At 45.9% G+C, this 21116-nt stretch overlaps 1 protein-coding gene across 2 annotated transcripts in view; it reads left to right on the top strand.

Moving 5' to 3' along the window:
* Positions 1 to 17396, top strand: part of SGPP2 (sphingosine-1-phosphate phosphatase 2) — a 110265-nt gene extending 92869 nt beyond the window's left edge. For both annotated transcript variants that reach the window (XM_047872414.1, XM_047872415.1), the window contains one exon: positions 16777 to 17396. In XM_047872414.1, the coding sequence (XP_047728370.1) occupies positions 16777 to 17328 (552 nt within the window). In that variant the 3' untranslated portion in view covers positions 17329 to 17396. The remainder of the gene's footprint in view (positions 1 to 16776) is intronic.
* Positions 17397 to 21116: the final 3720 nt, after the last annotated feature.

Raw genomic sequence — 21116 nt, 5'->3', positions numbered from 1 at the left:
GAACAGCCACGTCCAGGGACAGAGCACAGCTTTGAGGTCCAGCACTGCTGGGTTGCATCTGTGTTTTAGGTGAGTTCCAGTTACTAGTAACATAAGAATAAGAGATTGGATTGAACCTTCCATGGAAGCCCAGTGTCTGGAGGTTTCTTTCTTTCATTAGGTTCTTGCTTTTTGGAGTATACAGCGTGTTACGGTTTCACTGAAGGGTGATGTTTTTCTATAAGCTTATAATCGTACGTCTCTCTTAACAGAAAATGCACTGGCTTCAAAATCTGTCCGATCAACTTTTGGAAAAGGAATCAGACCTTCCCATGTATTTACATATTTTTAAAAGAGCTTCTTTGGCCCCTTGGGAAAATATATATATATATGCAAACTTCGACCCTGATGCTCACGGCAGCTGTGAAAATATTCCACAAAATATTGGCATTCCAGAAAATATTGGCATGAACTTGCACCTTATCCCCCTTGCAACTTTGTAAATTGTAACTAGTTTGTCCTAGGGCAGAGAGGTGGAATGATTTGCTGTGATTCTCAACTAACCACTGAAACCCGAGAATGGAGCCATTTCTGAATCAAATTCGATCATAAGGAGCATTCGGTTTAGTTCAGTAAACAATAAACTATTCACCTTCTCCAGAAGGCAGATGTACCCTCTTAGAAAAGAAGAATCCTACACACTTAACATCAGTACCCCCAGGCCCGCTACACTGCACCTCCCTCAAGGTACCCACACCCCAGTTCTCTGACACCATCCCTTAGCGGAACACCCTATAAATGGAATTCTATGTTATGTGTGCTTCTGCCTTGGGCTTCTTTTACTCACCATTTTCTTTGTGATATTCACCCATGTTGTCATATAGAGCTTTCGTCCGTTCATGTTTACTGACGTAGAGTATTAGAATGTATGCCCATATCACACTCTATCCCTCCTATCAAGGATGGATATTTTGGATTGTTTCCAGTTGGAGGTTATTGTAAATGATGCTACTCTGAACTCCCTTTTACGTGGCTTTTAGAGCAAATACGTACATTTTAACATTGGGTACGAACGCACAAGTAAAATTGCTAGGTCATAAGGAGTGTTCAGCTTTAGGATATGCTGTTGTGTCTCCTGAAGAATTATACCAATTTCCACCCCCTACTGGTGGTATATGAGATTTCCAGTTCTCTGCATCTCTGCCCACCCGCCTGAGGTCGACCATTTTCATTGTAGTTATGCCCGTGGGTATCTAACAGTAGTCCATTGTGCTTTTATTTTGATTTCTCTGATGAATAATCACATTCAGTCCCTTTTCATATGTTTGTTGGCCATTTATATATCCTCTTTAGTGGAGTGCCTGTTTTTCTTTTGACCTTTGTTGTCGTTGTTGTTGTTGTTTTTACTGGGTTGCTTGTCTCTATTGGTGACTAACTGGTCAGATATCTGTACAGTATGGCAAATTTCTTTTCCCATCTGATGGCTTGCCTTTTTACTCTGTTGGTATCTTTAGGGAAAGAGAGGTTCTTAATTTTAACCTAGTCCAATTATCACACTTATGTTTGTAATTTTCTGTGTCCTGCTTAAGATATTTTTGCCTACCGTAAGGTCATGAAGATACTCTCTTATGTTTGAGAAGATTTAGTATTTGGCTTTTCTAATTTAGATCTACAGTCTACTTGGAATTGATTTGGATTCATCTTTGTTCTGTAGGGATACCAAATATCCTCAGCACTGTTTATAGGGATTATCCTTTTTCCATTCACTGAAGCATCAACTTGGTCATAAATCAAGTCACTGTGATACTCTCTATGTATATACTCTCCACTCTCTTGCCTATTTGTCTTGATGCTAATCCCACCCCCTTATTTACTTTAGCTTTGTAATAAGTCTTGAAGTCAGGTGGTAAAAGTCCTCCAATGTTCAAGTATTTTAACTTTCCTATTTTTGATCCTCTATTAGCTTGTTAGAAAGTCTTTATGGGGCGCCTGGGTGGCTCAGTCGGTTAAAGGTTCGACTTCAGCTCAGGCCATGATTTCCCCGTGTTGGGTTGTATGCTGACAGCTCAGAGCCTGGAACCTGCTTCAGATTCTGTGTCTCCCTCTGTCTCTGCCCCTCCCCTCCTCGTTCTTCACCCCCCCCCCTCAAAAATAAATAAATATATTTTTTTAAAGTTTTAAAAAAAAGAGTCATGGGACGCCTGGGTGGCTCAGTCGGTTAAACGTCCGACTTCAGCTTAGGTGGTGATTTCGTGGTTCGTGAGTTCGAGCCCTACTTCAGGCTCTGTGCTGACAGCTCGGAGCCTGGAGCCCTCTTCAGATTCTGTGTCTTCCTCTCTCTCTGCCCCATCCCCTGCTCATGTTCTTTCTTTTTCTCAAAATAAACATTAAAGAAAAACTGTTTAATAAAAAAAAAAGCCTTTACAGATCATTTAGTGTTTACCCAAGAGATTATAACATGCAGCCTTGATTTGTGAGTCAAATGCAAATTAGTACCTTTACCATTCCCTGGGAATAGTGAGTCATTAAATGAAATTCAATTCTACGTATATTTAAAGCCCACAAGAACTTATTTTTATTGTTTTATAATTAACATACATTTAGGCTTATCCACATGTTTATCCTTTCCGTTCTTCATTCCTTCCTGCAGTTCCCCTTCTTCCATCTGGCATCTCAATTCTTTCTGCCTAAATTAGTCTATTCAGTGTTTCTTTTAGCATGGTTATGCTGGAAATGAATTCTCTTGGTTTTGGGTTTTGTTTTCTTTTTTTTTTTTGGCGGCGGGAGGTGGAGGGTGGGGAGAATGGCTTTATTTCACGTTTGGTTTTGGAGGATATTTTTGCTAGGTATAGAATTCTTTGTGTCCTTTCCTTCAGTATCCCTGACCTGGATTTTTGCCATTTCTACCTGCCCACAGTGTGTACTAAGTCAGTGTAACCAGCTTGATCAGATAACAGTGAGTTTCCAGATTTCATATTTGTCAAGCCAGGATGACTATTTTTTAAGATATGGATAATCCATTGATATAGGCTTTCGGAGGGCATTTTGCAGAATATATGGCTGTCTAAAGTGCACATTCTTAGTATTCTGGGCTTCTATCCCAATTTTAGTTTACTCTAAAGCGTATAATTGCACACGTGTAAAAGTGAAAATAGTGATAATAATAGAAAACATTTATAAAGCTCTTATGATCTTTCTAAGTGCTAAGCACCATTCTAAGTGCTTTGCATATATTAACTATCTCATAGCAACCCTACGAGGTGGGGGGGGGGGGTGCTATTGTTTTTCCAGGCTTACAGAGGAAGCATACAGAGGTCAAATAACCTGACCAAGGCCCTGTAGTTGATAAGAGATTGGACTGAGATTGAAAACCAGGCAGTCCAACTTCAAAATCGTGCTTTTAATTACCACTCTGCCCTAACCCTCCAGGATGTTTATTAATGCATTTAATAGCACACAACAAGAACATGCTAAATGTTCATCAATCAGATCTAGTTAAGTAAGTATTTCCATAGAGTGGAATGTTCTATAGCCATTAAAGTAATGCAGTTCTGTAATCATGAAAAGATCTGGATGGCATATTGTCGATGAAAAATGCAGGTTACAGAACAGCTTATAGTATATGGTGCCATTAGTTATGAAATTGTGCGTGTCAGGGGGTGGTTATGGATAGAGTCCTCTGCAATGCATTTTTAATAATGAGCCTGACTTGTTTTTGAGAAAAACAATAAAGCTATTTCTGTTTAATGGACAGAGAGTGTATCTTACTCTTCCTCTATCCCCATATATTGCTTGGTATGTAATAGTCAGTTGAAAATAAAAGCACATGAGGGCTGCTGAATCATGATGGATGAATTAATAAATATTTGAGCTCTATTATTATTTACATGAGGATTGAGGATTTCCTAGAAGGAAGATTTTAGACTTTATTGCCATGAATGTTAACTCTTCTTTGGGAATTTGCATGTCTTAGTGTTTCTTTCTTGCACTGTCTGCCCCCCCCACCCTTTTTTTTTTTTAAAGAAACAACACTTAATTTTGGCAATAAAACCAATACATGAGTTTCAAAGGGCTTACTTCCTGCATCCTTTTATTGTTTGGGGCTCAATTAAATTGGCAAACCGTTGGCTAGAAAAATTCCCCTTAGTTGCTATAATCCTACCTCCCAAATCTGACCGAAAAAGGGAACTGAGTTCTCAACAGAATTCATATCCATCCATCCCTTCTCTGTGGTGTTGTTTCAGAAGATGAAACTCACCTCGAAGAGTTTAGAGCTGTGCTGGCTCAGGTTGCCCTTAGAGAAGAATAGCATTTATTTCACTGGCCGCAAAGGGCAAAGGGACTGTTTATCCATTGCAGCCGTCAAACTGCCTGAGAACTGGTCTTATTAACAAAGTATGTCCTTCTGGGACATGAACGTGAACAGGGCCACAGCAGACAGATGCACAGGAGTAAAGGGGCTCCCTTGAATCCTATGCTCTGAAAGTCAACATAAGGTCCAGAATTTAATTTTAATCTCAAAATGCTATTGAGGTCTGTGTTTATGTATGTCCGTGGGAATGTTTCTTAAAACATGCTCAATTCAGAAAGGAAGTGAATACTTCATGTATCATATTTCTTTTTTTTTTTATAACGTTCATTCATTTTTGAGAGAGTGCAAGCTGGAGAAGGGCAAAGAGAGAGGGAGACACAGATTCCGAAGCAGGCTCCCGGCTCTGAGCTGTTAGCACAGAGCCTGATGCGTGACTCGAACCCATGAACTGTGGGATCATGACCTGAGTTGAAGTCAGATGTTTAACCAACAGAGACACCTGGGTGCCCCTCATGTATCATATTCATAAATGCACACAAGGCTTCCTGTAAGTGCTGCAATTTATTTGATTCTTTTTTAAAAAAACCCGAAGCCTCCACAAAACTATTTCATATGCATTGATTGATGGCACAATTTGGTTTCCACGCCATACCTCTGAGCTCTCGCTACGCTTGTGCAAAGGATCACCCATGTACCGCAATCTTATGCCTCATTTGATCTTGGATCTCACTTCTCCATTTAATAAAGCTACATAGTTTCGCCTTCTCACTTGGCATACACTTAGTGGAAAGGAAGTGATAATCCTGTAATTGAGATTGTCCAGCCTCATCAAGGACACCACATGACTGTATTTGACATCACTAGGACGGTCTGCAAAGCAAGACCGATATTTTTCAAGTCTCTCGTAATCTCCAGTTCCTACTAGGATGCAAGGGCCACAGACCGTGCCCTCCAGAAGTTCTATTTTGCACAGGGAGCCAGGACTCAAGGGTTCAGGCCAACATTTCCTAAGGTCAGTGACAAAGGACTGGCACAGATTTACTTTTCCTCTAAATGTGAGCACTAGGTCAACAAAGAATCTTCAGATCTTTCTCTTGTATCTGGTTCTACACACAAGAGTTTCTACATCAGACTATCACCTTAGGACTTTCAAAAGCTGTAGTCTCACCTTTGTGTGGTACTCCTATGATTCCGAAATCGTACTCTTCTGTATATTTCAAAAAAGCACTCCAGAAGCTCTGACCTGCTACATTCACCATGAAAAGTCCATGCTGGCCTCAGGGATTTTTAGCAGGGTGAGATGGTATTGGGCATTCATATTGTAGTCCCCTGACCAGCAGCCTCAGCATCACCTGGGAGCTTGTTAGAAATGCAGACTCTCAGGGTGCCTGGGTGGCTCAGTCAGTTAGGCACCTGACTCTTGATTTTGACCCAGGTCATGATCTCATGGTTCATGAGTTCGAGCCCCGTATCAGGCTCGCTGCTGTCAGCACAGAGCCCGCTCTGGATCCTCTGTCCCCCTCTCTCTGCCCCTCCTCTCTCTCTGCCCCTCCCCCTGCTTGTTCATTCTCTCTCTCTCAAAGAAAGAAAGAAAGAAAGAAAGAAAGAAAGAAAGAGCAAAAGATAGAAAGAAAGAAAAGGAAAGGAAGGAAGGAAGGAAAGAAAGAAATGCAGACTCTCCAGCCCCACCTGGACCCACTGAATCAGAACTTGACTTTTAGGAAGCTTCCCAGCAGGTTCTAATGCAAGATACGATTTGAAAAGCACCGAAACACCCTACACACAATATCCCAGCAAAAATGGGGACAACGCCAATTAAATTTCGACCTGCATGGGCCTGTTCAATTCTATTGCATTGAACATGACTTTCTTCTGTTCTCTTCTTGCTCAGAGGCCCCTCTGCCCACCCAGATGGGAGAAAAATCGCTTAAATGTTTGACAGTGCCTTTTGTGTCTTGAAGCAGATGGTCCTTCCCTATAGTTTCATTCTTACAAGCTGCTTAGCAGTTGTCAAAGATGATGTTATAACCTGTCTCGAAGCTTGTTTGATCTAATGTCATAATCCTGTTGACCCGCCTAGCCTTGTGATTCATCATAGTTAGAGCTGTTCATATTAATGCGAATTATGGGTGGGGAAATTCTGTTTCATGAAGGTCTACTGTTTGGACTTGTTCGATTCTGTGAAGCCAAGACAAGCAGATGATTATTTCCTAACTCATGCTGTATATGGACTAAAGTTTAGACACTTATACCTAAATATATTTCTAGTTAATATTGATATTGTAAAAAGCATGCAGTAGTATCTTATAGCGTCATCACATTAAGAAACATTAACACCTTGGGGCGCCTGGGTGGCTCGGTGGGTTAAGCGTCTGACTTCGGCTCAGGTCATGATCTCACGTGAGATCTCACGTGAGATCCGTGAGTTCGAGCCCCGCGTCAGGTTCTGTGCTGACCGCTCAGAGCCTGGAGCCTGTTTCAGATTCTGTGTCTCCCTCTCTCTCTGCCCCTCCCCTGTTCATGCTCTGTCTCTCTCTGTCTCAAAAATAAATAAACGTTAAAAAAAAAAATTAAAAAAAAATTAACACCTGCCCTGTTCGCTTGTTTAGCGAAGAAGTGAATATACAACGTAAAACAAGAAAACCACTTTTGTTTGTTGTTATATGGAATGTACATATTCAATCATCCAAGATAATTAGTCACAGGAATAACCATTGAAATAATTACTTGCTAGACGATAATTTTTAAATGGGAAAATCATAACTCTTGCCCACATATAAACTGAGTCAAAGATTTTATTCAACTGATTAATTAATGATCCTTATACCAGCAAGGTATAAGGAACTAAGTACTTCCAATTTAATAAGCATTACTTGGAGACTGCTGGGTTATGTACAAAACTGGTTACTATCCTACAGAGTAACAAACTGTAACCTTTGGGGTTATCATTTCCGCTGGACGGAAAGCTTTTGCATCTCTGCCTAATGAAAATCTGTCAACTCGCCTGTCACTCCGTGAAGTCTGAGACCTCTAATCAGTAGTGAACGGGGCACTGTTCTTCTGTAATCCTTAGATGGCCTTTTCCCCCATATGACATTGAGGTGAGTTTATTTTTGGCAGCCTGGGTGGCTCAGTCATTAAGCATCTGACTTCGGCTCAGGTCACGATCTCACAGTTCTTGAGTTCAAGTCCTGCTTTGGGTGAACACGAGCCCTGCTTCAGGTTAAAAAAAAAAAAAAAACACGAGCCCCGGGTAAGCCCCACTCCTCTCTCTCTCTGCCCCCTGTGGGATTCTCCCTCTCTCTCTCTGCCCCTTGCTCTCTTGTGCTCTCTCTCTCTCTCTTTCTCTCTCTCTCTCAAAAAAGGTTTTTTTTTTGCCTCATGTCCAAGTTTTATGTAATTTTTCTTAACATACTTACAGAAAACCATTTTCTGTTAAAAATGTCAACATAATTTCTAATGGAGGTTTAGATGTGCTCACTTGGAAAGTGAGCATTTATTTTTAAACTGCAGAAGGCGAAAGCTGGCATACTTTCTTCTCCCTCATCAGTTACTCCTGAGCTTAGTGAGTATTCAAAAAGTCTTCCTGCACCCCCCCCCCCCCCCCGCCTCCGGGTGGCTCAGTGGGTGGAGCATCTGACTCTTGATTTCGGCTCAGGTCTTGATCTCACGATTCGTGAGTTCAAGCCCTGTCGTTGGGCTCTGTGCTGACAGGAGTCTGCTTGGGATTCCCTCTCTCTCTGCCCTCACCCCACTTACGTGCCCTCTCTCTCTTTCTCAAATAAATAAACTTTTAAAACGAACTGAGAAAAAACTTAAAACGTCTTTTTCCAGGCTTTCTCTTTATGGCCATAGATTTCCATGCCTCATGATCCTTAGTCCTAGATTTGTGCTTGGGTATCAGGTGGTGCAGACAACAGCCATGACACGGCAGGGAGGGGCATCAGTGATGGAGTTCCCCCCCCCCCCCATTCAAAGAGCCGTGAATTTCAGGAGATTCTACTGCTTCTGCTCACACCGTGTGGCAAGGTAAATCTGCTTTTGCTTGGTCCCTGTGAACAGTGGTGGGTTTCAATAGGAAATTGATATTTTTTCAACTTACGCATTCACTCTTTCTCCCCTATACGTATGCTAATCACATAGCATGCAGGTTTCTCGCTGTAATCATATTCATATTCATGAACAGTGTTGCCTCCCTCTTTCCATTTGGCTTTTACTGAATCTCATCGACATTATTCTCGGAAATTGAATTAACTGTGGGCTAGCGGGGCAACGAGCGAGTATTCCGAGGGCGTTAACTAGGAAACCTTGATCTGTCACTGAAAGTTATTTGCTAGAAGATTTGTAGGAGCTTGGGATTTTTTTTTTTTTTTTTTCTAGTTTGTTTTTCATGTCAGGGTCTGCTCGCATTGAGAGCATTCACTGCACGTACAAAGAAATAGGTCTTGGCTTTTACTCTGCGCCTGGCTTCAGCTTGCTCTGTGAAGGCGGCCAAGGGCAGAGAGGGCCCTTCACATTCTCTGCGGGGGACCTGGCGGAGGGGAAGATGCCAGAATCCTAGACCCCTCGGCATAAATGTTTCCAAGATCTGAATGCATTCTTTCCTAACAATTGAATGAATGGGTTTGTTCTCCCCACTTCTTTCTAGTTAGCTAACCTTGTGTTGTGTTGGTCTGCTCAATAGCATTCTTCAGCGAAGATGTTTGGAGATAGAATGTGAATTTGGCCCAGTGAGCTGCATATGGGAATGACACGTAGGGTCCGAATTCACAAACGCTGGCAGTTCTCAGGGTTGGGGCCTGTGGCTGAAATATCTAGAGATGTTCACCAGGAGGCGTGTTTCCGTTTGGCTAAGAATAAAAACACGATTTTTATGTGTTTTCTATAAGCACTCACTGAAGTTCGCCCCGATGCTTGGGCTAGCTTGATTAGCATTCTTTCCTGAACATTCCAGATTGCCTGTCTTTATCATCGTTTTCTGTAATGAGACACAATAAAGCTCAAGCTTTTATCTAAATACTAAGTTTTGTAAGTGAAAATGAGAATAGGGACAAAAATCACCTTTCTGTATTGTAACTTTGGAAAATGGTAGTCCCCTGTAATTTTTTTTTTCCCAAGTAATTTGAAAGGTTTTGCTTAAACCCAGGATGGTAAATTGAATTAAAGATTTATTATATTTTCAAACGATGTGCTCGGATTCAAACAATCCTGGCCATGGAGCTTATGTGCCTTTATTTTAAATGTTACTTACGTCGTGGGGGAATGATACGTTGAGCGTCCTATAGATGCGTGGGGGGTTTCATTTTTTTGGCGTGATGTGAAAATTTATAAGCATCAGTTAAGTATTTTTTCTTTTCAGCTGTGTTGACACGTTCTGATTTTAACATCCTGATTTCTTCACCTGGATTACTTTTTCACTATTAAAATGATAGGTGTTGACTAGAAAATTTACAAAATACCACAAAGCGCGGAGAAGATAACCATCATCTGTGATATGCAAATAGGAAAAAAAAAAACTACTTTTAACATTTTAGTTGATTCCTTCTGACATTTTATCCATCCATGCAAGTATATATTTATATAAATCTAGGGCATCCTTTATGGAAAGTTTGTATCCTGCTTGATATTATCTCACTTATGGGTGCTTTGAAACCATAAAAAATAAGGCTCCTAAATGTATCTTCTCAAATGTAAAATGTTCATGCTACGTTATTAAATAAGAAAGCAGTACATGTTTTTATCTTAATATAGTATGCTTGATTTGCATCTTTCCCGATTCTTTATTGTTACAATGTATGCCCCAGTCCTTGTGCTATTTTTGCTTATTTGTATTTTTGGATTGTTCTATAGCGGGGCATGTGTTACTTAGTTGACTTGATTGGTTGTGAATTGAATCGATCCAATGAGAATCATCCCTATACGTGGATCTTTGTGAACGGCTTTATTATTTTCTTTGGATTTTTTTTAGAATAACCTCCTAGGAGTGGAATAATTGGGGCAAGGCAGTGAGTTGTGTATTTGTTGTGCAATTTCTAGTCTAATTATATATGTTCTATGGAAAGACGTTTTGTGGGGATTGGTTTTTTTTTTTTGCAAAGTAAGGAATGTCTATTCTGCCATTTTGGCCCTCATGTCCTTCCCTCCCATGCTTTGTCACCAGCTCTTTTCCTGATCTCCCGTGCCAGTCACATCTCCCTGTAAGTCACCTGTGCCCTTCCCCCTCTTCTCTCTACCCTGCCTGTCAGATCCACCTGCTCAGGACAGCTTTGTCCCAGAGCTGGCTCCTGGCTCCCGGCTCCCCACCTCTTCCCTTGTGCCCTCGGCACTGACCCCTGCCCACAGCCCGTTTTCGCCTTTCCAGAGACCTGGGAACTGTTTTCTCTCTAGCCCCACGTGCTGTGCCAAACAGCAGAGGTTCCAAAGAAATCACCTGCTCGTTTAGAATTTTCCAGAATCAAAACAGCAGATCCAATTCTGAAATGGAGATTTTTGTCAGTTTCTATAGTTTCTGCGAGCTGAGTAGCTCGAAAAAATTAACACAAAAAGTTGTTCCTGAATTTTCAAGCGTTACAGTCCTTATTTTTAGAAGCTGTTTAGGATAATTTTATTACTAGAGATTTAGAGCCCCGAATTAGAAAGCTCATAAGCGATGGTTCAAGTATTTTCCTTATAAAAATAACAAACCGTCATTATTACAACATCACCTTTTATGGCAGAAAATCCAACTGTGTTGGCTAGCAGGGAGAAACCTCTATGCCAGCAGCCACATTGGCTGAGATTACCGTTGCCTCAAACGCTAGGGCTGTGAACCAAGAGAGTCCACTCTTCCTGAAGCATTGGAGACGAACAGAATTCATTTGTGAAGAATATTCCAACCAGATGTCTGGGAATTTGGTAACCGCAGTTACAGAAAAAGACAGAAGGCAGGCAGGCGGGCACGTTTTCTTTTATGTGTTGCAACAGTGGGTATTAACGATTTTGGACATTCAGGAGAAGAGAAGGGCCCGCGTGTGCTACAGGCCAGGCTCTATGCTAGAAGCCTGGAGACCTAAGAGAACCTTGCTGATCAGCGTCTTTTAATCAACTCAGGGGAAGAGTGTGCGGACATATGGCCGCAGCAAAGGCAATATGAAGGAAGGGCTTTGGGAGTGATTTGAAGCAAGGGCCTTCACATTCAATTCAGGGAGGGTTATTTCCAACGGTGGTGACACACGAAGATATGTGGGAAAGGGAGTGGCTTTTGAGCCGAGCCTTAAATGAACTGACATGGTCTGCAGAGACGTGGTTCAAGTGTGCTATACGTAAAGGGAATGCAAAAAGCTAGAGGGAATAGATTGCACTGGGCGTGTTTGGCGAAAGCGAGCAGCCCCCTCTGACCGTAATGGAGAGTTCAAATGGGAAAGCAGTGAGGGAACCCCCGAGAATGGTAGGCCGATCAAACCCATGGCACGTGGACTCTGACGCTCAGTCTAGAGGCTAGTATTTCTCCAAGTTTTTACCTCAGCATTGTGTTGGGTGTTAAATGCAGGCTCCTGGGCCACACTTGCATCCCCTGCATTTGATAAAATCTGCATTAAAAAAATTTTTTTAATGTTTATTTATTTCTGGGGGCGGGGGTGGCAGGGGAAGGAGCAGAGGGAGAGGGAGACAGAGGCTCCGAAGCAGGCTCCATACTTTCAGTGCAGTGCCCAATCCGGGGCTCGAACTCACGAACCATGAGATCGTGCCCGGAGCTGAAGTCTGGCCCTCGACCAACTGAGCCACCCGGGTGCTCCTGAAGTCTGTATTGTAATAGTCTTCCTCAGGGATTCCAAAGTGTTCATGTTCCACAAGAACATTGGAGAACATTTGCTATTGAAACAGCCATCAGGGGGCGCCTGGGTGGCTCAGTCGGTTAAGTGTCTGACTTCAGCTCAGGTCACGATCTCGCGGTCCGTGAGTTCGAGCCCCGCGTCGGGCTCTGGGCTGACGGCTCAGAGCCTGGAGCCTGCTTCCGATTCTGTGTCTCCCTCTCTCTCTGCCCCTCCCCTGTTCATGCTCTGTCTCTCTCTGTCTCAAAAATAAATAAACGTTTAAAAATAATTAAAAAAAAAAAAAAAGACAGCCATCAGGAAGGCGGTCGGGAGAGTGGGAGGCAGGAGGTGACGTGAAGGTTTGACCTCGGGGTGGTGACAGCCGGAGCAGGGATTTGTGCCGGGGGGAGGACTCCGCGGAACACGGCAATGGGAGCTTATGGGCAGCGAGGGGAGGGGGAGCGCTCAGTGTGGCCAGTAGGACCCTGAGCTTCTGGGGCCAGGGAGACTGGGGCGAATCTCCCCGAACACCCACAAGATCACTCCAAACCTCCGACGCCCTGCACACCTGTGTATGTCCCCACCCCGAACAGAAATACCCCCACAAAATATTTTTGGCATTTCAGAGGGAGTCTCCCCGGGGCTCTCCAACCAGTCTGAGCGCCCCTCCCCTAGCGCCTCCTTGGGGTCAGACAGTATGGTGTCCCTTGCTCCCCGCCTAGGTCAGCAGGTTGGTCCTGCCTCCTCGCCTTCCAGGCTCAGCAGCTCGCAGGTACCGGCGGGCACTGCCCCGTAGCTCGTCTGGGAGATGCTGTGGCTGCTGAGTCCTGCCCCACCAGGCCCCTCCCCTGCTGGTCTGCCTGTCACCAGCGTCTCTTCAGCCGCCCCTCCAGGCTCCGCAGGCCTAGACCCAAGATGGATCCAAGGGCCATAGTGAATGAGGCGGGCCCTCTGCCTTTGTCCTGCCAGGTGGTCTCACCAAGGGCACCGTGGCCAACAGGTACGAGGAGGAGGAATGGGTTCTTCCCACTGGAGCTCCCTCCGCCAGAGGGACCTCAAAACAGCCTTCTTCAGCTCTGCGTTTTGTACACTGAGGCAAAATGACTCTCTTCATTCTCTCCGACTCCTTCAGAACGCGGATGGGCCTTTGGTGGGGCTGGCCAGGACATCATTTGAGTGGTAGAATCTTCTCTCCCCACTGAGAGTAAAGGCTTGTTTGGGGTGTTTGAGTTCATTGGACCTGGGTCTCCTCCTTCCCTCAGAACTGTGTGTTCCTTTAAGACTCGCAGACGAGATGCTCTCAGTCCTAAGGTGACATCTTAGCGGGCCATCCCCCCTCCCCCACCGCCCCGCCACCATTTTCCACGTACGCCCAAATCCCCATGGAGGACACAGCTGGGCTCACCTGGGATCCCCACTCCATCTGGAAATTGAAAGGCAGATCCTGTTTGGAAGAGGAGACGCTGAATTATTTCACTTGAATTTTTTTAAGGAGGCAGCACGTTTACATGATAATAAAATTCAGAAGGCACACGAGGGTGTCCTGTGAAAAGTCTCCTTGCCCACCGTGTCCCCCGCCATTTAAGTGGACCTGTTTGCGTATTCCGGGAGGAACTTAGCTGTATATTCTCCCATCTTTTTAAAAATGAAAATGGCAGCATGTTAGGCACACTGGCCTGCCCTGTGCTTTTAAAAATTCCGCCTCAGAGGGGCTCCTGGGTGGCTCAGCCAGTCAAGCGTCTGCCTCTAGATTTCGGCTCAGGTCGTGATCTCAAGGTTCGTGAGTTCGAGCCCCACGTCGGGCTCTGTGCTGACGGTGCGGAGCCTGCTTGAGATTCTTTTTCTCTCCCCTTCTCTCCACCCCACCCCGGCTCAAGCTCACGCTCTCTCTCTCTCTAAACAAACAAACAAACTTAAAAAAAAAAAAAGTTCCATGTCAGAACCTCCTCACCCATTTCATAGAGACAGAGTATTCCATTGTGTGGCTCGACCGTGGTTCGATCTAACCGGTCCCTATAGGTGGAATTTGGCATTTTTCCAGCCTCCTGTTATCGCCAACACTACCACACTGGACAACTTGAAAATACACACCTCTTTGCAGCTAGAGGCAGGTGGATCCCTATGGCCAAGTCCCAGAATGAGACTGCGGGCCAGAGAGGTGGAATTCAAACTTTCTTCCCCCACAAGGGTTGTGCCATTTTGCACTCCTACAGTCGCACGGACAGGAGTCCCCTTTCCTTTTGACTGCTTCCTCAGCAGAATGTTTTCGAACTTCTGGGTTTTGTTACAGCTGGTAGGTGAGGGGAGCATTCCCAGCACGGGTTGGGTGGGGGTGGGGGGAGGAGGGAGGGACAAGCCGGGAACCTGTAGGAGTCCAGATGCTGCTTTCCACACAGCCACAGACGCCCCACTGTGTTATTTAGTGAAAGCAACGGGGGGAAAAAAAAACCCACCACCTTTTAATTTTTGGCTTGAAATGTGATTTGCAGTAACAGTAAAGTTGCCTTGGTTTTGGGTATGTGGCTCTATGGATTTTAACACCTGTACAGATTGGGGTTGGCCATGCACACAAAACGGAACGGTTTCTTTATCCCCCAAAACACCCTCCCCCCACCCCTCAACCCTGGCAGCCGCTGATCTCTTCTCTGTCACTAGGGTTGTATCTTTTAGAGAATGTCACATAAATAGAACCATGCAGCATGTGACCCTTGGAGAGCGGCTTTTCCCAATCCGAATTCCCTGGAGATTTGCTTCCAAGCTGTTGCACGTATCAGGAGTGTGTTACTTTTTATCGCGCGGAAGCATCCTGGCCAATGAGTGTAGCACGCGTTCACCCAGTGAATGGCTTTGAGGTTGTTTGCAGTTTGCGGGGAGGGGGGGGGGGTTATAAATAGAACCGCTATACACATTCACGTAGTGACTTTTAGGTGAACATAAGTTTTAATTTCTTCTCCGCCCAGTTTAATTTCCACGTATTCATAGGTTCAGGTATGTTTTTGTGTGCTTAAGAGGTGCTATTTCCTTTTCTATAAACTCATTTCCTTTGCTCCTGTCTCTTTTTGCTTGTTGGTCGTTTCTATTTTAGCCCAGTTGGTGTGCGGGGCTGTCCATCTGGGTGAAAATGTCCAGCATTGGGCCAAGAGAAGCAGGACTCACGTTGGAGAGAGACCCCTGAAACCCCAGATCTGAGATCCCCATGGAGAGGCTGGAGGGGGGAAGCCAGTGTGTTATACTCCCCGAGGGAGGAGACACATCAGGCTGGAAGACGGAGTCTGGAAATGCCCGTGTCTCGGATGCGGAAGGAGGAGGATGTGGAGAAAAGAGACCTCTTGGGGGTCGCAGAAGAGCCAGCGTGATGCAGGGTAACATTCAGAAAAGCTGAACATTAACGACCCGCTGAATAAACACAGGGTACCGCCTTCAGAAGAAGAAAGAACGTCTCTTCCCAAGAACTCGAAGTCAAAATGAATCCTAGACAGCGGCAGGCCACACGCCCAGTACATAGACAGGGTTGACTCTAGGTGATGGAAACAAGGATCTTTAGTTCTTCTGCTTTTCAGCAGCTTTCAGATTTCCGGTAATGCCTCTGTAGTACTTTCTGGTGCCTTTCAGATTTTCCGATGCCTCGGGGAAAAATTTTGAGTTTTCAACTGTAAACTTCCAAAAAAAAAAAAAAATCCTTGTGAAACATTGTCGCAAAACCTCGGCAAGTTCTTCACTCTCTGAGTTGATGTGTGCCTCTGTTAATTCCAGTAAGACTTCGCCTTCTGGTGAATTTCACAATGAGAACGCGAAGGGAAGGAGACAATGGGTGACATTGAGGGGTTAAAGTATTTAACATTTTTTTTTATGTTTTTATTTCACTTTTGAGAGAAAGAGAGAGAGAGAGAGAGAGGCATGAGCAGAGTCGAACTCACAGAAGGCAAGATCGTGACCTGAGCTGAAGTTGGACGCATAATCAACTGAGCCACCCAGGCGCCCCTTAAAGTATTTTAAATAAGCATTTAAGGAGGGAAGGAAAGGAGGGACTGAGAGAGGGGGAAAAAAATAATAATAAGGAAGGGGAAAGAGAGGAACAGAAGAAAGAAAGAAGACCACAGTCTAATATGTCCCAAAAGGAAGGATTGGTTAAGAGCAGCATGGAACGTCCACTGGCTGAGGTTGTCTGCACGCTGTTGGAAATTCCGTCTCAGAAGACGGAGCGCATCCAAAGTCTCTTCTCAAACCACCCCCCGTAAATGTACCTTAGAGGTGACAAAGGGCAGCTTGCTGTGTGCAGGGGCCTCCCCAGCACCTAACTTCCTCCTCCAGCCGCAGCCCCAGCCCCAGGCTGCCAGGAAAGGAGGACGCCCCCTCCCCCCCCCCCCCGTGAGATTTAAGGCAATACTTGTGATAGAATATTAAATGCAAATAATAGAAGATCTAGGAAAAAAGTGGTCCGGGCTGTTCGTTAAGAAAACACGTAACATCTTTTCCAAAGGACAGAAAAACTGGGAAATACGTAACGTGAATAGCGCCGTGGTTTTTCCTGTGGTCAAATTTGTACAACTTCCCATTTTTTACAGCAGTGTCAGGGAAAGCAATGTGCAAATTGTCCTTTCGGCGTCAAAGGGACCCGATTGGACTCGAGGGATACCTGTCCACAGGGAAGCACTCGCTGGCTTACACCCTTCTTTTCTCTCCTCCCCACAGGATGTGCTGGGTGGCATCCTGGTCACCGTGGTCCTCATTGTCCTCACCTACCCCGCCTGGACCCTTATCGATCGCCTGGACTCGGCCAGCCCCCTCTTCCCCGTCTGTGTCATCGTGGTGCCGTTCTTCCTGTGTTACAACTACCCCGTGTCCGACTGCTACAGCCCAACCCGAGCGGACACCACAACCATCCTGGCCGCGGGGGCGGGCGTGACTTTAGGGTTCTGGATCAACCACTTCTTCCAGCTCGTGTCCGCGCCCGCCGAGTCCCTCCCTGTCATTCAGAACATCCCGCCGCTCACCACCGACATGGTAGTTTTGGGTCTGACCAAATTCGTCGTGGGAATCGTGCTGATCCTTCTGGTCCGCCAGCTCGTACAGAATCTCTCGCTGCAAGTGCTATACTCGTGGTTCAAGGTGGTCACCAGGAACAAGGAGGCCAGGCGGAGACTAGAGATCGAAGTGCCTTACAAGTTCGTCACCTACACATCTGTGGGCATCTGCGCCACAACCTTTGTGCCAATGCTGCACAGGTTTTTGGGATTGCTCTGAACCTCAAATGGTTGGGAAGTAGCCCACTGGGCAGGAGAGCCAAAACAGGAGAGTAGTTGGGTGGGCAAGTTTTGAGCATACGTTTTTCTTAAAAAAAAAAAAAAAAAAAAATCCCGAGTCCCATGTTTCTTTTGCTGATGTCTGAGATAAATATCGCTGCTGCAGGTGAAGCCAGGCTAAACCCATGGTCCGTTCTTTAAGGGTCCCCCCACCCCAGGGACCCTGGACCTAGTCGTGGGCTGGCAGGAATCAGGGCCTGGCTTGGGAGATCCGAAAGAGACAGGCGTGATCGGAGAGGCTGGAGGTCAGGCGTCTCTCTTCAGTTATGACCTTGCCCATCACTGAGTCTCGGGTCCAAACTTGGTTGGTCCAGAGAAGGGGTGTCACCGTGTAGGACCGCATTCCTGGGACAGGGTGACTTTGCTGTTGTGATCACGCTAGACTGTGCCCACTTGGGTGGCAAGGGCGTTGCGGACCTCCCCGTGGAGTGATAAAGAGGCGGGGGCAACGCTGGGAGATGGTGGGCGAGAGAGAGCCTGTGTTCCTCCTGAGTCCCGCTCTCTGTGGGTGCACGTATTCAAACAGCATCGCTCCTCCTCGTCCATGCGTTTTGCAGAATTCCAGGTAGCATTTCTACACTCTTCGGATCCAGGAAACCTGGATCCCACCTCACTTCATCCGGGCTTCTCAGAGTGTCCCGCTCTCTCCTGCTTCCCAGGGACTTGGGACCAGCACTCTGCCCCTCTGTAGGTGGGTTTTTTTTTTTTTTTTTTTTTTTTTTTGGCTTCCTTACCAACTGGGGAGGCCCTGTCAGCTGCCTGTGAAAGTGGATCACTAGAACAGATGAACTTAATCCCTCCTGGGGCCTGACAAGGGGGGACTGGGCCTCCGGGGACATCACTCCTCCATTTCTCATCTACTTTGTGTAAACCTATTTTCTCACCTACTAAGTAGAATCGGGGCTCCCTCTCCATCTTCCCACCTCTTGTCTCTCAGCAGTTTTTAAGGGTAGTTAAGGCAGGAACAGGGTCGGCCTCTCTTGGGAAAACAACATGACCGAACACAACACACCCTTTAAGCCTGTGCGTGTCCTCATTAGACTTAGGCGGGGGATCTTATGCAAACACCAGCAGCTTCTCTCTGCAGACTTCTCTTTGGTTCTTAAGAATTAGGAATAAGCAGGGGTGCCTGGTGGCTCAGTCGGTTAAGCGTCCGACTTCGGCTCAGGTCACGATCTCGTGGTTCGTGAGTTTGAGCCCCACGTCGGGCTCTGTGCTCACAGCCTGGAGCCTGCCTCGGATTCTGTGTCTCCCTCCCTCCCTGCCCCTTCCCCAGCTCACACCCTGTCTCTCTCTGTCTCAAAAAGGAAATCAACATTAAAAAAAAAATTTTTTTAAAGAATAAGGAACAAGCATCCACAGTGTCCTGAAAAGTTAGCGTAGATGCATAGCTGAGGAAATATCTTTCTCACTATGGTACCCAAACCACTGAAATCAATGACTTGTGATCCCAACATGCCATCTCCATACACATTCTTTGGGGGACAGTTAGCCTGCCTTGAACGTTAGGCTCTTAACCTCTGCCCCGAGTGCGAAAACCTCAAGCCCCATTTGTCCCGATTGCCAACATCTCCCCTGGCCTTTCTCTTGGGATGACCTTTGCTGTCTGGCTTAGTGCTCCTGTCTATTAAGAAGGACTTTTTTTTAGGAAAACGTTTTGCTTCTCCTTGAAATTCTCCTGACATTTTCCATAGTTAGAAGGCGGGGTTCGAAATGCCCTGCCGTTCTTACAGCAAACTCCGACCAGTATTCGTGGTACCATGATGGGAGGGCAATGGGAAAGGAAAGGGGGGCCCCAACTTACGGGCCAGCCCCACCAGTGCAGTGGAGGAGGCAAGTCCCTGCAGCCCTGGATAATACTTATGCCAAATGATTTTAGTTGATTGTTCTGGAGCCAGTCAGCAAAAGGATCAGGTCTTTCCACTTGTATCTTTTGAAAGGAGAGGCCATAATGGTTGTCGCGGCAGTGGGTGCTGAGACTTCACTCAAGTGTATACGTGTAATTTTTAATGCTGTCCTTTTAAGTCCCAACAATAGGACAGCAATCCGCCGTATTAATGCATTTGAGGCTGTATTTACACAATTGGATTGAGGATGAATACGGTGGCTGTAGCCCATTAAATAATGACCCAAGGGCTTGTCACGGTTGGTCACTTTTTGAAGTATCTTGTTTTGCAGCTGGAGAATAAAAAGTATGCTGGGGCGCCTGGGTGGCTCAGTCGGTTGGGCGTCCGACTTCGGCTCAGGTCATGATCTCGCGGGCTGTGAGTTCGAGCCCCACGTCGGGCTCTGTGCTGACAGCTCGGAGCCTGGAGCCTGCTTCAGATCTGTCTCCCTCTCTCTCTGCCCCTCCCCTGCTCATGGTCTGTCTCTCTCTCTCTCTCAAAAATAAAAACATTTAATAAATTTTTTTAAAAAGTATGTATATTGGTGAAAATTTTAGTTTTTGAGCTCTTCTGCTCTCTGGCCTGGAATCCGGCAGAAACGGATTGGAAAAGTCACTACCTGCTTCCTCCTCTTGCTGGCCTTCGTCACTCATCTGACATCCTCCCAGGCGGCTGTCTCACACACCCCACGCGTGCCCCTTCAAAGAGCAGGCCCTATGGCTCCTGGGAGACATTTGGATTTTCTCTCTGGGGAAAGACTGCCCCCTGCTGGAATCGCCTCAGCGGTGGCCCAGAGCACCTCTGCTTCAGGCGACTTGGGGATTAAGAATTTAAAAGTCAAGCTCATCGTGATGTATCCAACATAGGCTTAGGACCTGTGGTCGGGCCAACCCTGCCTTTGGAAACCGTGACGCTAGAGTCCTCAGGACTCCTGGCACCTCTGGGAGGCAAGCAGAACATGTCTCCTTTCTAACCGTCCTCAGCCTGCCCCCAGCCCACTACCATTCCGGGCCGGGACCTCCAACCTGTACCGTCATCCTAAACAGCTGTCACTCCATGCTGATTTTGCTCAGACCTGCCCCACAGCATTATGCAGAAGGAAACACAGAAGGGACCTTGAACTCAAAACCCGTGAATGGCCGTGGCCGAAATCACTCTACAACAGGCCTGATGGTCGCACTGGTAACATGGGATTTTCTAGTCCGCGTCGGCAACTTGGGCTTCTTGAGTGTAATCAAAGCATGTGGTGTTTTGGGGCCATATGCTCCGGGTTTCTATTTTGGAAGGTTTCAGAGGTCTTGCTCATGTAGTGTATGTAAATTTATTCTTTTTAAAATAAAATCATTTTTGGTTTGCTTATGACTTCTTGTTACATGTTTCAAAAGCTAGGGTTGTGCTCCCTTGGATTTTTTTTTTTCCTGCTAGACCTTTCAGGGTTCATTGGACCGGAGTTGAAAAGAGGTGACAAAAATAAATGGCAGGCTATAGAATTCTCTGTTGCTGTTGTAGTGCAGATGTTGGGGAGTGTCACGGCAGCCATAGATGTGATTAGCAGGAAGTGGTAGGCGCACAAGCTCACATACCCTCCTCTGACTCCTTGATACTAAAAAGAATCTTCGGGGCGCCTGGGTGGCTCAGTCGGTTGAGAGACCGACTTCGGCTCAGGTCATGATCTCACGGTTTGTGAGTTCGAGCCCCGCGTCGGGCTCTGTGCTGACAGCTCGGAGCCTGGAGCCTGCTTCGGATTCTGGGTCTCCCTCTCTCTCTCTCTGCCCCTCCCCCGCTCATGCTGTCTCTCTGTGTCTCTCAAAAATAAATACACATTAAAAAAAATTTTTTTTTG

This window comes from Prionailurus viverrinus, chromosome C1 (assembly GCF_022837055.1).
Source record: "Prionailurus viverrinus isolate Anna chromosome C1, UM_Priviv_1.0, whole genome shotgun sequence".
NCBI classification, from domain to species: domain Eukaryota; kingdom Metazoa; phylum Chordata; class Mammalia; order Carnivora; family Felidae; genus Prionailurus; species Prionailurus viverrinus.
The sequence above is the reverse complement of the archived record's forward strand: the minus strand, read 5'-3'. Positions and strand labels throughout refer to the sequence as shown.